Here is a 17,337-nt window from a genome sequence, read left to right on the forward strand (position 1 = left end):
TAATGTGCATGCTATGACAAAACATCCTGTTCATATGGAACCACAGCATGCTATGATTATGTGGGGTCGTACTAAAAAGGGTCCGCCTGGTGATCAATTTGTTGTGGCCGTAGAACCTCGTCCAATGAAGACTGGCGGTGTTGTGATTAAACCAACAACAGCAGTGTTGAAGTGTATGCAAGGCAAATCTCGAGTGCCAGTCTGTCTCCATAATACGTCCACGAGACGAATCACAATCAGACCCGGACAGTTGTTAGCAAGGGCATATGCAGTCACATGGATTGGAAAACCTGATGAACTGGATTCAGAATTGCAAAAACAACTACAGAACCAATCACCAGTGACGCTGCGAGCAACCAGAAGGATATCAATCCATTCCGGGGTTGAGTTTGATATGTCAGAATCACCCATAACAGAAACACAAATGCAGCAGGTTCATCAGCTACTGGAAAACAAATCATCTGTCTTTTCTAGACATGACAATGATTTGGGACATTGTACAGAAGAACAACATCACATTAGATTGATGAGCAATGAACCGATCAGAGAGCGACACCGGAGGATTCCACCTGGAATGTATGAGGAAGCTCGACAGGTCTTGCGTGGTATGTTAGAGAGTAATGTGATCAGAGAATCACATAGCCCTTGGGCTGCACCAGTTGTTCTTGTCCGCAAACGTGACAATAAGCTGAGATTGTGCATCGATTATCGAAAGTTAAATGAGAGAACAATCAGAGAATCTTATCCGCTCCCTCGTATCGAAGAGAGTTTGGATGTGCTTCATGGTGCTCGATGGTTTTCATCCATTGACCTAAAGGCGGGGTACTGGCAATTGGATATGGCACCCGAAGATATTGAAAAGACGGCATTTGTAACCCCACTAGGACATTATGAGTGTCTGCGTATGAGTATGGGATTGACTGGTAGCCCTGCCACTTTCCAAAGGTGTATGGAGAAGTGTTTGGGGGACTTAAATTTCAACATTTGTTTGGTATATCTTGACGATATAATTGTGTTTAGCAAGACCTTTGATGAACATCTGAAAAGATTGAAGATGGTACTTGACAGATTGGAAGAGAAGGGGCTTAAGATTAAAGCTAGTAAATGTCAGTTGTTGCAACAACAGGTTAAGTATTTGGGCCATATAGTTTCAGAAGATGGGGTTGGCACAGACCCAGAGAAGACAAGAGCGCTCAAGGAATGGAGAATACCTACAAATGTTAGGGAAGTCTGTAGGTTTCTTGGTTTTGCTGGGTATTTTCAACGTTTTGTGAAAGAGTATGCTGGAATTGTCAAACCGCTCACTGACTTAACTGCTGGGTTGCCGACAAGAAGACGAAGGAGTAGCAAGAAAGCCCAGAAGGTTAAGCTGCCGGAATTTGTGTGGACTGAAGCCTGTCAAACAGCTTTTGATACCATAATTGACAAGTTAACTAGTGCCCAAATCCTGGCCTATGCGGATTACACTCAGCCTTTCGAGTTGCATACAGATGCTAGCTTTATAGGGTTGGGGGCTGTGTTGTACCAGGGACATGGTAAAGTTAAGAAGGTGATCATGTATGCTAGTCGTGCACTATCGCGCAGTGAGCAAAATTATCCTGCTCATAAGCTTGAATTTTTGGCCTTAAAATGGGCAGTTACTCAAAAGATGCACCATTATTTGTATGGGAATGAGTTTGTTGTCTTAACAGACAACAACCCCCTTACATATTTAAACACCACTGCCAAATTGGACGCCACTGGACATAGGTGGTTGGCTGCTTTGAGTGCATATAATTTCAAGTTGGTTTATAGATCTGGTAAAAAGAACGGAGATGCTGATGGCCTCTCAAGGATGCCTCACGCTGTTGACCAGGGTTTTATTGAAGAGACTAGAGGGGAAGTACAGATGTCAGCTGGGGACATGCAGGCATTTTGCCAAGCTCACAAAGTTGCTAGTAATCCATGGGTTGAGGCTATGAGCCACGCCATAACTGCTGTGCCTGAATGTCTGGATGAACCTCCAATATGGCCTGAGAAGCATGCATTGCCTCCAGTGACTATGCAGGAATGGAAATTCTTGCAGGAACGCGATCCTGAGATAGAAAGATTAAGGTGGTATGCAAAACAAAATGAAGCCCCGCGCCCGGAAACCACCAAACATGAGACACCGTCTGTCGGAAAAGGACTGCGGGAATGGAAACGTCTATGTTTTCGATGGAACGTATTGCATCGTACCAGACTAGATAAAGATGGTAACACTTATTACCAACTGGTTGTACCTTCGGAATACCGTGGTGTAGCATTAAAGGGAACACATGATGATGTTGGCCACCTAGGTAAAGACAGGGTGTTGGAATTATTGCAATCAAGGTTTTATTGGCCAGATATGTATCGTGATGTGCAACAAAAGATAGAAACCTGTCCAAGATGTAATGCACGAAAACTACACACTGAACAACAAGTCAAAGCCCCGTTAGTAAATATCAAAACCACACAACCACTGGAGTTGGTATGTATTGATTATCTTTCCATAGAAGACTATAAGAAAGGTGGTGCTAATAGTGTTCTTGTTATAACAGATCACTTTACCCGATATGCTGTTGCTATTGTGACTACTTCTCAGAAGGCCAAACAGACAGCTGATCATTTGTTGAATCACTTTCTAGTTCATTATGGCTTTCCGGAAAAGTTGCATTCAGATCAGGGCAGGGAGTTTGAATCTAAATTAATCAAGCGTCTATGTCAACATGTTGGTGTACAGAAAACTAGAAGCTCTCCCTACCACCCACAGGGCAACTGGAAATGTGAACGGTTTAATCGCACCTTGTTAGACATGTTGGGCACTCTTCCTCCAGAGAAGAAGGCTGATTGGAAGAAGTATGTCGCACCACTTGTACATGCGTACAATTGCACTGAGAATAGTAGCACTGGGTATACTCCTTATTTCCTTATGTATGGAAGGCAACCAAGGTTACCAATTGACATTTACTTAGGTTTACAACCAGAAAAAACAATTACAAGTAGCTACAGTGAATACGCTGACAAATTGAGGGAAAGATTAGCCACAGCATACGAGTTAGCTAGCGCTAAGTCCACACAAAAGGCTGCACAGAACAAGAAAAGATATGATCGCGGAGCTAAGGATGCTGTCCTTAGACCTGGTGACAGTGTTGGTTAAGAATGTTAGTGTGCGTGGAAAACATAAAATCGCGGATCGCTGGGATCCTCAACCTTACCGGGTAGAGAGGAGACTCAATCCCGATGTACCTGTATATGTGGTTGTATCAGAAGGACGTGGCGGGAGGAGGACACTTCACCGCAACTTATTGTTGCCATGTAGTACACTGCCAATTCCATATCTGGCCCATCAAAGAGAAATTCCTCGGGTACAACATCCACAAAGGGCAACAATGCCAGACACTGTTGATATGGTTGAGGATGACTCACATTCAGTCTCTGACTCTGATGAAGAAGATGATGGGATATTTGTTGCAGAACCGATCGTACATGGAACTCATCCTGTGACGGTAACCCATTCTGAATCTCTACAGGTGGAAGACGTATTGAGTATAGAATCTTCTGAAAAAGCCCACGGAAGCAAGAATTCATTATTGGAAATTTCTAGTCCTATTATAGATGACTCGTCTGACGTTCCTTCTAGGGGGGAAACCTCGAGTCTTGATTCCCCCTTGGCCATAGATGAGTCAGTGTCTCCAAATCAGCAGGAGGACACTGAAGCATCAGAAGGAGATGTATCTGCCAGTAATGTAGGTGACAAAGAAAAAGTTGATAGAAGTGAACGGTCAGCTGACACACCAGAAAACTTCAGTAGAAATCCGGTAGTGAATGAGGATGAAATTACAGAAGAAAACCTGATAGAAAGTGATCAGAGTAGTAATGAAGCAATTTGCGAAGAAACTGATATGCCAAGAAGATCAACACGAACTCGGAGACCCCCACTCCGTTATGGGTATGATCACTACTGTTTTGCGAAGAAGGTTTCACTGAATAGAGACCAGGAGATATCAAGTGCGATCATAACCTTAATCAGGAATAAGAATGAAGAGAAAATGAACAAGATTAGCTGCAATGCATAACTCGTGCAGCTCACCAATTACCTTCTATACTGTATCCAGATGAAATTGGAAATGGTACCAGGGATTGCGCAACACTGATTAGAAGCACATTGCTTATCTTGTGGAAGTGAATATTTGTACCTTCTTTCCAGTGTTGAATTGGTTACAGATGACTAGAATATATGATCTTGTTTTTCAATAAACTATATATGACTAAGTATTTAGGGTACAAAACACCTGTCTCAACCTTGACAGACATATGTTATGAAATGGGATTTGAATGAATTTGTTGAAGGATTGTATGTTGGGTTGTATGAATATAATCAGTGGAGTGTATCAGTATACGATAGGTGTGTGAGAGAGTACTAACGGGGACAGTTGTCGTTCCCTTCTTTTCTTCTTATTGTTGCAGGAGATGCTACATGAGCTGCCTTGTTGTGAACTCATACTGGACAAGACCGTCTACTGTAACTTGGCATCTATGTGGCAACAGTCGCTGGCATCCCGCTTTGGTGCAAGTGGTGTGGCTGCTGGGTCAGAGCTTAATGTGACACAATATTTCATGTGAACTGGAACTGTGAGGTACTTGGTTTACCCCACAGCGAAGGTGACGCATGTAAGGGTGGTACTGTTTTGATGAACTATTTGTATTGTTATCCAATGGTCACACATTTGTATGTGGTGTTACGGCTGAGGCAGCCTTCTCTGTGCCAGGGGAAAGATGTAGACTATAAAAAGTAGTGTTATTTTTGTGTATTGTGTTCGATGCATTTGAATAGTTACAGAAGCGCTATGAAAACAAATGGCACCCAATATCAGTCGTTAGTGGCGTACTTTTCATTAACTGCCATTTCCGGTGAAAGTGGATCACTGTTGTATGCATCCGCCAACAGATTTTGTATCATTCAACTATAAGTTAATTGGTACCTTGGTATTGTTTATTTGAAATTAAACCCTAATATCTGGTTTAGCTATAGAAAGACGTTTTAGTGCTTGCTTCGAATTAATATGTACAATTCATGGGTGGACTATTTGTGCCAACTTACTGTTGCGCCTTGATCAGTATACAAGTTTCTCGTGGAAAATTGAGATGCGTCCGAAGTGAAAAATCTGATGTCTACCTGTACTTTATTTGAAATGTCTATATAAAAAGTGCCTGTGGTGGTTCAAGACAACTGAATTGTATCAGATGAACACTTAGTGAAAGGTTTGGTTCCTGTCTGGGGAAAGCAACCCTCGGCAGAACGAACGTTCGCCGACTCTGAAGTTAGCGGGCTGCCGCGTCGGAAGATTCCAAGATGGCAACACACCAGTGATGTAATTATCCAAGGACTGACAACTCGGCGGCAAATAGGGAGCCAGCAGCAGCGGTGGTCAATCGTATGTATCAATAAAACTTCTGTTCTATGAAGTCACATTGAAGTGCATCGAACATTGCATCCATTGATAGCGGCAGTATGATAACGCCCATATCAATTTTATTCACATACTGATTTAACTTTGGGTGGTCGCTATTCGTTGATTCTGTGAAACCCACGTCATCTATTATGCTCATCGGCAGTGTTGTCGAACTATATATTACAACTTACAAGGAGAAGCTTGATATACATCTGTGACCTTATTATCACGCTGACTACCGTTAAAGATTATTGCTGAGCAATACTGTGGGCGTATTATTGTCACTGCATTGTTGACTTATGAGTAGAGCTTAGTGTGAATGGTGTAAGCGTATTATTGTCACGCTACTGTTAAATATTACTGTTAGCAGTTATGGTGTATTGTCACACTATTGTTAAATATTACTGTTAGCAGTTACGGTGTATTGTCACACTACTGTTAAATATTACTGTTAGCAGTTACGGTGTATTGTCACACTACTGTTAAATATTACTGTTAGCAGTTACGGTGTATTGTCACACTACTGTTAAATATTACTGTTAGCAGTTACGGTGTATTGTCACACTACTGTTAAATATTACTGTTAGCAGTTACGGTGTATTGTCACACTACTGTTAAATATTACTGTTAGCAGTTACGGTGTATTGTCACACTACTGTTAAATATTACTGTTAGCAGTTACGGTGTATTGTCACACTACTGTTAAATATTACTGTTAGCAGTTACGGTGTATTGTCACACTACTGTTAAATATTACTGTTAGCAGTTACGGTGTATTGTCACACTACTGTTAAATATTACTGTTAGCAGTTACGGTGTATTGTCACACTATTGTTAAATATTACTGTTAGCAGTTACGGTGTATTGTCACACTATTGTTAAATATTATTGTTAGCATTTATGATGTATTATCATTACACTACTGTTAGTACATTATTATTAGAACTTTGTTAATCAGAGATTGTTACACATTGTAAGGAACTACATAATTGTTAACTTTTACTGTTGACTTACTGATTCACTTTCACTGTAATGATCAGTAATATAGTGTAGTTGTTAGGGGTCATTAGTAGGTATCCGGGATTTATTTGTGCATGTGCATTAGTTAGGGAGTTTAATCTTTTGGATATATCAAGTTATGACACTTAATGAGAGGAGTGTAACTTCATTTATTGAGTATTGAATAGAAGTTCATGTTGTCTTTAAACAGATACCTGTGTTAGTGTGTTTGTTGTTCTCCCCTAAGACTATTACTTGTACTGCGTAGGTATACCAACTACGAATTCCGCGAGCCCAGTGGAAATTGCGTGGTCAACTAGTTCGGAAACTGTATTTATTTTGTGTATGGACTCGTGCCGGGTGAGTCCAGGCTACACCAGCAACAAGAATATTGTTTTGTATTTGTCCGGGGAGTGTGTTATATGATTTTGGGAATAATACAACCACCGGTTTGGCTGTCTCATATTAACCTTATGTTGCAGATAATACATGCCAGTACTAAATAACACAATCAATTATATTAAAATATAAAGTATGATCAAAGTACTGTGTATTTGTACATGTGTATGTGAGAGAAGTTGAGAATGTCCAATGAGTGGCCGTGTGATATTGGATTTATTAAACGAGTGTAGAATTTTCATATGTTCCGAGCCTTTGGCGATCCAATTGGAGATCCTATGTATTCCATGTTTTTGTTATCGGTAAATTACCGTCACATTTTCGCCAGCCGCCGTGGCGTTGATATAATAAATATCCCGCGTAGTAATTTCATTATAAAACTAAGCGAGTCGGTTTAATAAAATAAATAAAATAAATAAAACGTTATAACGTGCAACTTTTATAATTACGGTGTTTACAACAATAAATTAGCAGTGGTGACGGCACGCGGGGGGGGGGGGGTGTGTCTCGATATGGGTCGCCCTCCAGAATCGATCTGAAACCCTTTGTGCCCCTCAAAATGCATGAAATAGTTTTTCAGAGGGTATAGATTTCAACATTTTAAAGGGGAGTATGTTCCCGATCCCCTAGTAAGGTCGCGCTAAAACTATTTTTACTCCCATGGTACAGTGAAGTGTTTAACCTGTAACCACGACTCGCTCTATACCTTCCATTTTCGTAAATTGAAGCATTTGCCTCTTAGTTATGAGAACAACATATGGATATATAATCATTACCTTCACGTGATTCTGTATCGGATGTCTGACTGGTGTTCATTTTCGGCATGGAAACTACGTCAGTCTTTAACAAGATCGTCTATGCTAATGGTACGATCTGCTGCCATTGTTGCAATTTTTATGCTAATTAGCAGACGACGATTTGTGAACGTTAAAATAAAAGTCCAGGTAAAATGTAATAGGTCAAAATACGTTCATCGACCAATCAGATCACCAATAGCCCATTAGATATCGGGGTGGGATATCAACAATATCCAATGGGCTGTATCACATGGAACAGGAATGATACATGGGATACATTCAGCTTATCGTCTTGTACTGAGACGAGGTTTTTTTATGTTTTTTCTTGCATGCAATAGGTCGTGTATATTTTATGTGTGTTCTGAATATTACTCTTTGAATTTTATTCACGTGTATTTTTCTTTGATCTGAATAATTTTAGACCATTATCTATATCAATAATGTGGAATTATTTTCTGTCTTTATTTTTGTTCTCATTTTATTTGTGCTTGTGATATCAACAATGGCAGCAGAATATTAATGTTGTATTGGAGTGATTATTATTTCCTTCAAAAAGGCATATCCGTGACCAATCTCTCCGGGTCATTGTAATTTTAATGGGGCGGTATTTCTGTCGCATTATTATAGATTATTTATCGAGAACAAAGTCTATCACGTGCAAAAATAGTATAACATCTATACAAATTATCAAGGGGATAACAATTAAATACGACTGAATGTCAGCAATGTAATGTTAAAAGTGCATCAGGTATTTTCGCAATTCCGGACTCGGATCTCGGTCATACAAGGGCAACCATTGTTGCTATAATTTGTTGTGTTTTTTTCTTCATATAATTGAAACTTTTGCCATTCGCAACTAATTCCAGACAATGAAAAACCAACCTTTGAAGGATGTCCCAACGATATTACCAGAAGCGCTAACCCTGGGAAAGCGTACGCAATTGTCACATGGAACGAACCCGTGGCCAGTGATAACTCAGGTTATATTGCATCACTCATAAAGTCGAAAACATCAGGAGATGAAATTAGTATTGGACAGACAACAGTGACGTACAGAGCTGAGGACCAGACCGGAAATGTTGGGACATGTGTGTTCGTTATAACAGTCACAGGTAGGTTGCAATATTTTGTTCGGCAATTATGAGAGTCATAACAAATCAGCTAAATCTGTGAATGATAGCCAAATTGTTGTTTCGACTTAAAAAAAAAAGAATTAGTACTTGTGAGTATGTGCTTTTCCTATGCCATCTTTATTTGTTATTTATTTGGTCAAAATACCAATATTTTGTTGTAGATGACGAAGATCCCACCCTGAGCAACTGTCCGTCAAATATCCATCGGAACACAGACGCCGGGAAACCATATGCTACTGTTACTTGGCAAGAACCAACACCGGGAGATAACTCTGGATTACCAGTCATGACTAGCACCCGATCGCGCGGGGATCAGCTTTACATTGGTGTTAATGAAGTCACTTATACGGTTACCGATCCTTCTGGAAATTTAGCACTGCCGTGTTCATTCACAATAACCGTAAACGGTGGGTAATTGCTGGCACATCGTTCCAATCGTTTACTGGGAACATAATTTTACGATATGACGACATGGGTACTCAAAACCATGTTTTTACACCACATTCGAACACTTTTTTTTATTTTATTCTCAATTATTTCAGAAACTTCAAACGTTTGCGTGTGTGTGTGAGTGGACCTATATCTCAGCTCAGACAATTTATCAGTTATCAAACATACCTTGATCAACTCTTTTACACATATTAATACCGTCTATGTTACATATTCGTGTGCAATGATTTCGCGATTGGGCCAAAGATGGTCAATTTTTTGTCGTAAAAAACACTAAAATATGGTATTTTGACATGCCTGAAACCTGATCTTGGGTGTTGGCCGTTTTCATTCAAACCGTTAAGATTACTTAATGCATGTAAGTATGATTTGTAAATGTGACCCAAGATGGCCTCTTGGCGGCCATTTTGTTTTCGACAAATCCGTTATAGACAGAACATCATAGCATATATACGCACATACGATAATTCTTTCATCGAGCAAACGTGGCTGACTGCTAACTATAGCTGTACAAAAACACTAAAATCATATATTATGACATGTCCAAATCTAAATGTCGGACATTTTCTTTAGACTAGGTTGGATCATTACTCATTATGAATAGTTTCACTCTACACACGGTGATAGCGAATAGCGGCCATCTTGTTTTCCACACATATATTTTGTACATGCTTGAGCAATTAACTTCAAAGTTATACATACATAATACTTCATCCTATACATCACAAATTAGGTTATGCCATTGAACATAATCATAACTTCCAACATTGCAATGATGTTTTATATTGAAATACTTATTTGTCGTGAATTGTATGTAATAGACAGTGAGAATCCGATAATAACATTGTGTCCAAGTGACATAAACCAAGGCACGGACCCTGGAACAGACGTAGCTGAAGTTAGATGGGATTTACCTGTGGCTGAGGACAATTCGGGAATCGTGTCTGTAGTAGGAAATTACCAGCCAGGCGACGTGTTTGATATCGGAACAACTACTGTCAATTATGAGGCTAGTGACGAGAGCGGACACACAGACACATGCTCGTTTCAAATAGTAGTATTCGGTAAGTGTGTATAACGTTATGGCTAATCACACGTTTGGCATATATTTTCATATGTTCGTAAATGTAAATTCATTTGCAATATTTTACATTATATAGTGATTCGGGAAGCTGATTGTTGAGATAAATTACAGGTCTAAAATAAAATAATATTAAACAACCACATGGAATTGGAAAAACGATAAATAGGCACTAAGGTTGAGCAGAGTCGGGCTGACTGATTGTCCAATTATAGTTCGTGTTACTATGTTGAATTCTCAGCTGAAAATGAAGTAGTATGATAATACAATTGGTCAATAATGTTCTCTTAGAAACCATATAGCTAAACACTCTCATACCAAATGTGGTGGTAAAAGGCTGTATTTATTTAAAGGCTTTGGAATCGACTCATGAGCGGATTTAGTGGGGGCCGATGGGGGGGGGGGCGCCCTATTTTTAACAACCAACAGGGCTTCGCGCCATCGGCGCTCGCGAACTTGGGCTTCGGCCAACTTATCGCCCCCCCCTATTCCAGAATCCTAGATCCGCCCCTGCGACTTGCAGTGAAAATCAAGACTTTTTCAGATTTCAGTAGCATCAAAAGTAAAATTATAGGTACGAAGCAGAAGAAGAAGTTCACCTCACTACGGAACTTGTACGAAAGGGGTCTCCCGTGTTTTAGATGTATATCACTACGAGTCGATTTTTCGAAATACAGCCATCAAAACATTAATATTAGAATTTCAAGTCTTCTTATCGCGGTGTGTGTGATTTCAGTTACACCTCTTATACGGAAACTAATTGAATTAATCTTGTTTGTATTTATTTATATCAACTTTCAATAGACGACGAGATACCAAATATTATCTGCCCTGCCGACATTGCACAAAACTCGGATCCGGGAAAGGCAACTACAGAGGTAACATGGAATGTGCCATCTGGCTCTGACAACACTGGGGTAAAAAGCGTGACAAGTGATTGGCAACCAGGAGATACGTTTCCTATATTTACTACCCTTGTCACGTACACTGTCACAGATATATACGATAATTCGTTCGAATGTACATTTAAAGTTGTTGTTTTCGGTGAGTGTGTTTTCGTATGATATAACTGTGTTTTGATTGCGGAGGAGTGGGAGAAATCTGCGTTGACGTGCTAGTGTACAAATCACGTGTTCTTAAACTATATAGCATATATTTTACACCGTACCGTACACCGTCGAACAAGTGTCGAAGTATAGACAACAGCACAATTCGTTTTATCAGAGCTACCTACGTTAGACTGTCAGCACGTAATGTATATATAGCAAGTGTGTCCCTTCATCAACACATAATAAACTGTAGTAGCGTGACACACACATTCCGTGATGCGGTGTACATATTGTGTTTCTAGTCAGTTCATGAATAATGAAGGTGATCATATATTACCATAATTATGACAATGAATACAAATTGCGGAAGATCAACGTTGCCGAATGTATTTAATTTACGCATTGCAAAATGAACGTTCTAAGACAGCATGTTCTCCTTGAAAACAGGGACCGCCCAAAATGTATATTTATAAATAATAATCGAGGGTCAACTCAGATAGAATGACGAATCTTGAAACCAACTGCTTCAAACCATAGACAGAAGTAGATTTTTTTAGAAACATCCTTAGACTTTTGAAGGCATTTAATGAGTCAGCCCTGTTAACAATTTTGCACAAACTCAATTAAATGAGGTCTTACTCATATTTAGAAATAGATTTTAGTTATTATATGTATATAATGTTAACTAATCTATGTGGTTATTTGTTTGTAATAGTCGAATAGTCAAACACGCACAACATCGAAATTGACAGTCTTTTATGGGTACGGCGTATTCGCAATACGGCATATGCTTAATAACTGAATAACAGTCACTGAGAATGAATCACAGTTGAAGTTTTAACTCGATTTGACCCAGTCGCATTTACATGTTCTTGTGAGATTACTTATGAAGATACATGTATTAAAACCGTTTCAACTGTAATTGAAAGACTACTTGGTTATATTCTATGTGAAACACAACAACTTTTTTTTTATGTCCATGATTTCGCTTGGGAATTTTTATCTTGTTACTGTTGGTACAGGTTCATAATATGCAGTTTCGTTAGGTTATTTTCTCGCACGAGAAGTAGCGTGTCTGCATGCATGAAATGACGACGTGATTGACGATTATGTGATGCCACAAAATACGATTGGGTAGCAGCAAATATAGATCAAAGACAATTGTATAGTATATTTACAGTTTACAGTATTATCTCTAATAAACTCTGTCCTTGTCTGCATAGGCAAGTGTATAGTATAGTTTATATGTTTACAGGACTAATGTTGAAAAAAATGTTTTCATTGCTTAGATATTGAGCCACCGACTATCATTTGTTTCGAAGACAAACAAACAAGCACTAGACCAGGCTTGCCAACATCAATCGTAACTTGGTCAGATCCCAGAGTCGGCGATAACTCTGGAGATGAAAATGTCATTTACATTTCTACCATGTCGTCTGGTGATGCGTTTCCAATAGGAACTACAACCATCTCTTATTATGCTATAGACCCATCTGGAAACAGTGCCACGTGTGAATTCACGATTGAAGTGATAGGTATGTATAAATTAAACTGAAATAATAAACTCGTGAAATCAACACGTTTACGTAATTAAATCAATTCAAGGAAAAGAACATTGAAGTTGTATGCTAATTGTAAATTCATTTTTATACATTCAAACGTTCCCCAGTAGATATGCTTACTGTTTATTATTTTTCTTGAGTGTGGCAATTTTTTTGCAACATCATTTCATATAATATTGAATTGTGCATTGAAATTCTTACTCATTCCTCAGATGATGAGCCCCCAGTGATTGCATGTCCAACCCCTATAACAGTGAACACAGAACCCGGCAAACCCGATGCGCTGGTAGAGTGGAATCATCCAGTACCAACAGATAACTCTCAACAGAACCCCATACTATTATTTGATGGTGGATCTCCAGGAGACAGGTTCGGCATTGGGCATAACAAAATCACCTATACAAGTAAAGATTCCTCGGGAAATACTCAGGGATGTGAATTTACAATCACAGTTGAAGGTGGGGCACTGTAAATGTCTTCGTGGTTAGTGCATGTGACCATAATAACTGCCGAAAGCTCGAGTTACCTTGCTGTTCAATCTAAACTAGTATATTCCCGTCTACCTTACATGTCAGCTTGATTAAAATTTTCTTATATATATTTTTCCTTTCGGGTTTGCGGCCCTGTATAGTAGGGACTAGTTTCTTTATTTCCGTGTTGTTTTAGCGCGTAATATCACGTTGACGAAAATCACGTTTACTGATTGTCCGGTATTCGTATATATATATATACCAGGTCTGTTTTTATATGCAAATTTTGTTGCATGCTGCCCTCCATGTTTAATCAGCAACCATGCCGTGTACTTTTGTTTTCATAATGCGGGTCGAGCCTATGCATTATAGGAAATACGTGAGTGTAACTATTTGTATAGCCGAGCACATTTATAGTGTATCAGAGGGCACTGTTTTTCTGTATAATGGCTGGATATAGTGTGAGGGTTAAGCAAGATCTGGCTGCTTTCTGTTACTTATCATTTTGTCATGGATCTTGCATTTCGGCAGATAAAGTGTACATTAAAATCTGACGGCCTCCTAAGTAGAGGTGTATTGTTGTTCCCAATAATTAGTTTTCACTGGGAGAGTGCTAGCTTACACTAGCTTATGTTATTTTATTGCTGCCAAGTTATCCAGACATTTTTTTCACTAAAGCTAGTGAAATCTATATGACTTGATTCATAGTTTATATGTTGATGTGGATTTAATTGAGTCATTTTTAATCATGTGTGGATAAATTTACAGTGTGGTTACTATTTGCATTATTAGCAATAACATTATTGTGAAAAGTGAATGATAATACGAATTCAGTACCGCTATCATTTTCATTTACATTAGGGAAAATAACTAAAATTTCAGAACTTTGTGATATTCAGAATGTTTTAAAGTTCTGTTGCGGAGAGGTAACTTTTCAGAACAAAATAAACGGCAATTAATTAACTTCTGTTCGTCTGTATGTCCGTTTGCGTGAGCGAGCATCGCATCCGTTATTACATGTGATGTACTGAGGCAATTTGGCATTTTATATATGAGATTTCTAAAGAAGATAGTGATCTATTTGTAAATTATGCGATGTTTTTTTCAATATTTGTCGCGCTTATTGTATAATTGGAGGTGCTCATTATTTAATAAGCCTATATATATCACAACCTTTAGAATATAATAACTATTATTGCACAAATAATAAGAGGTTACATGTAAAAAAAGCAAAAATATTTTTTCAAGTAATGACCAAGAAATTCAGTTGATGAATAACTGGACAGAGGCGTGGCTTATCACATAATAGTTATGATAGTAGTTATTTTTATTTACTTCATGTTGTTTCTTGTGAATTTACTTTTGCAGACCACGAACCTCCAACAATAACCTGCCCAGCTGATATAATTATCGAGGCCAATCCCTGGCCGTCCGTCATCGTCAGCTGGCCATATCCGGCAATAACTGACAATTGTGGTAAATGTTTTCACACGCGCCGTTTTATTGAGAGTGGGTCGATATTTTACGTTGGCACTACTGTCAATTGGTATACAGTCACTGATTGTTCGGGAAACACAGCTTCTTGTTACTTTTCAGTAACAGTCGCAGGTAATTTTCATTATGACATATTCTTTCTTTTATTTAAACCTTTCTCCACTTTTCTGCCAAAACAATTGATGATTTATTAGGAGATTATTATAGATGCACATGCTGGACGATTGTGCTCTTCATTAATAATAATGTTACATTTGTCGTTTTTAGCAAAAGTGAACATAGCGGACGGACCCAGTCTACGTGAAGGACGTGTTGAAATCTATGAGAATGAAAAGTGGACATCTATTTGTGGTGATTGGTGGGATAAACCAGATGCTGATGTCGTGTGCAGACAGCTTGGTATGTATATACTTATAGATCGAGTGACTCCACTTGAGCATGAATGCGTGCAGAAGTGTTTACATACTGTGCACTAACATACATTTCTACTCAGTGTGCACTGATAGGAATATGTGAGAAATATTTTTACTCAGCTTGGTATGTATATACTTATAGATCGAGTGACTCAACTTGAGCATGAATGCGTGCAGAAGTGTTTACATACTGTGCACTAACATATATTTCTACTCAGTGTGCACTAACAGGAATATGTGAGAAATATTTCTACTCAGTGTGCACTAATATGAATATGTAAGAAATATTTTTACTCAGCTTGGTATGTATATACTTATAGATTGAGTGACTCAACTTGAGCATGAATGAGTGTTTACATACTGTGCACTAACATATATTTCTACTCAGTGTGCACTAACAGGAATATGTGAGAAATATTTGTACTCAGTGTGCACTAACAGGATTATGTGAGAAATATTTCTACTCAGTGTGCACTAACAGGAATATGTGAGAAATATTTGTACTCAGTGTGCACTAACAGGAATATGTGAGAAATATTTGTACTCAGTGTGCACTTATAGGAATATGTGAGCAATATTTCTACTCAGCACTAATATGAATATGTGAGAAATATTTATACTCAGCGTGCACTAACAGGAATATGTGAGAAATATTTGTACTCAGTGTGCACTAACAGGAATATGTGAGAAATATTTGTACTCAGTGTGCACTTATAGGAATATGTGAGCAATATTTCTACTCAGTGTGCACTAACATGAATATGTGAGAAATATTTATACTCAGCGTGCATTAACAGGAATATGTGAGAAATATTTGTACTTAGTGTGCACTAATAGGAATATGTGAGAAATATGTCTACTCAGTGTGCACTGATAGGTATATGTGAGAAATATTTATACTCAGTGTGCACTTATGAGAAAATGTGAGCAATATTTCTACTCAGTGTGCACTAACAGGAATATGTGAGAAATATTTCTAGTCAGTGTGCACTAATAGGAATATGTGAGAAATATTTCTAATCAGTGTGCACTAATAGGAATATGTGAGAAATATTTCTAGTCAGTGTGCACTAATAGGAATATGTGAGAAATATTTCTAGTCAGTGTGCACTAATAGAAATATGTGAGAAATGTTTCTACTCAGTGTGCACTAACAGGAATATGTGAGAAATATTTCTAGTCAGTGTGCACTAATAGGAATATGTGAGAAATATTTCTAGTCAGTGTGCACTAATAGGAATATGTGAGAAATATTTCTAGTCAGTGTGCATTAATAGGAATATGTGAGAAATATTTCTACTCAGTGTGCACTTATGGGAAAAATGTGAGCAACATTTCTACTCAGTGTGCACTAACAGGAATATGTGAGAAATATTTCTAGTCAGTGTGCACTAATAGGAATATGTGAGAAATATTTCTAGTCAGTGTGCACTAATAGGCATATGTGAGAAATATTTCTACTCAGTGTGCACTAACAGGAATATGTGAGAAATATTTCTAGTCAGTGTGCACTAACAGGAATATGTGAGAAATATTTCTAGTCAGTGTGTACTAACAGGATTATGTGAGAAATATTTGTACTCAGTGTGCACTAACAGGAATATGTGAGAAATATTTATAATCAGTGTGCACTAACAGGAATATGTGAGAAATATTTGTACTCAGTGTGCACTAACAGACATATGTGAGAAATATTTCTACTCAGGGTGCACTAATAGGAATATGTGGAAAATATGTCTACTCATGCACTGATAGGAATATGTGAGAAATATTTCTACTCAGTGTGCACATATAGGAATATGTGAGCAATATTTCTACTCAGTGTGTACTAACAGGAATATGTGAGAAATATTTCTAGTCAGTGTGCACTAATACGAATATGTGAGAAATATTCCTACTCAGTGTGCACTAACAGGAATATGTGAGAAATATTTCTAGTCAGTGTGCACTAGTAGGAATAAGTGAGAAATATTTTTACTCAGCTTGGTATGTATATACTTATCGATCGAGTGACTCCACTTGAGCATGAATGCA

At 38.3% G+C, this 17,337-nt stretch overlaps 1 protein-coding gene across 1 annotated transcript; it reads left to right on the forward strand.

Moving 5' to 3' along the window:
* The first annotated feature begins 7,677 nt into the window (after positions 1-7,677).
* On the forward strand, positions 7,678-15,366 carry LOC102807139 (hyalin-like). The gene is made up of 9 exons (XM_006816952.2): positions 7,678-7,720; positions 8,518-8,763; positions 8,946-9,191; positions 10,056-10,298; positions 11,120-11,359; positions 12,654-12,899; positions 13,139-13,384; positions 14,765-14,872; positions 15,158-15,366. Exons 1-9 carry the CDS (start codon positions 7,678-7,680, stop codon positions 15,364-15,366), a joined length of 1,827 nt encoding a protein of 608 aa, XP_006817015.2.
* The last annotated feature ends 1,971 nt before the right edge of the window (positions 15,367-17,337 follow it).

This window comes from Saccoglossus kowalevskii, chromosome 11, assembly GCF_978046115.1.
Source record: "Saccoglossus kowalevskii chromosome 11, keSacKowa6.1, whole genome shotgun sequence".
Taxonomy (NCBI): Eukaryota; Metazoa; Hemichordata; class Enteropneusta; family Harrimaniidae; genus Saccoglossus; species Saccoglossus kowalevskii.